The 927-nt window shown below is 72.4% G+C and overlaps 1 protein-coding gene across 1 annotated transcript in view; it reads left to right on the top strand.

Moving 5' to 3' along the window:
• The window catches only part of ASPSCR1 (alveolar soft part sarcoma chromosome region, candidate 1), a 12760-nt gene that overhangs the window by 4921 nt on the left and 6912 nt on the right, over positions 1–927 (top strand). The window contains exon 3 of the mRNA XM_012734747.1: positions 160–215. Coding sequence (XP_012590201.1) covers positions 160–215 — 56 coding nt within the window. The remainder of the gene's footprint in view (positions 1–159; positions 216–927) is intronic.

Here is a 927-nt window from a genome sequence, read left to right as displayed (position 1 = left end):
TGGCCACGGGCCCGTGTAGCCGTCTGCGGGCGGCGGGCCGAGACGGCGTCCCGGTGGGGGGAGGTTCCGGTGTGCGGGGAAGATGCCCGCGGTGGGGCCGGGGCGCCGGCAGGATTTTGGGGGTGCACTGCTGGGCGGTCACTCACCCTGGCCCCCCAGGTCCTGGAGGACACGTGTCGCCGGCAGGACTTCAACCCCAGCGAGTACGACCTGAAGTGAGTTTGCTTTGGCTGGCCTGGTGTAGGCTGAGCCCCTGTGACACCCCAGTTCTGGAGGCCTAACACCCAGAAGCCTGGGACAGCCCCAGCCTGACGGCTGCCCCTCCCCTGGGACACTTGTTCCTGCCCGTGGGGCCCCAGGCCCAGCTGTGGAGGCCCTGCCTGTGGGCTCTGGAGGCACGCGTGACCTCCTGGGGTCACCACCGAGCTGTGGCCCGTAGGCTTGCCTGGTGGGTGCAGGGCGCAGACGGGAGGGGCAGGGCCCCTCTGCAGACGGCTCCAGGACGGGGAGGGGCCTGGCCAGGCAGGTGTCGGTGCCCGCGGAGTGGCCCCGGGGAGCAGCCATCTCGTGGGCACTGCCCCGCGCAGGCCTCCAAGGAGGCAGCTTCTGGAGGTGCCCTGGCTGCCTGACCCCTGCTGCGGAGGTCCCAGCGGGTCCCCGGCTGATTGCCCGAGAGCTGGATGTGGAGGGCGGAGGCCGGAGGAGGCGGCTCCCCAGAATGCGTCTGTTGAGCTGCGTTTTTGGAAACTGGGGGGCCCGGTCCTGCCACCTGCCGGGTCTCTGCTCGGGGCTGGGAGCAGGGCCCGGCCAGGCAGGGGCTGCAGCGTCCGGGCCACTGTGGGCACCCCGGGCCCCTCCCTGAGTGCGCTGCTGCCTGCGCCAGGCCAGAGCCGGCTCACGGGCTCAGCGCCGGCAGGGCTGGGGTGG

Source organism: Condylura cristata, unplaced genomic scaffold (genome assembly GCF_000260355.1).
Source record: "Condylura cristata isolate star-nosed mole 26May11 unplaced genomic scaffold, ConCri1.0 scaffold00068, whole genome shotgun sequence".
Lineage (NCBI taxonomy): Eukaryota > Metazoa > Chordata > Mammalia > Eulipotyphla > Talpidae > Condylura > Condylura cristata.
The sequence above is the reverse complement of the archived record's forward strand: the minus strand, read 5'-3'. Positions and strand labels throughout refer to the sequence as shown.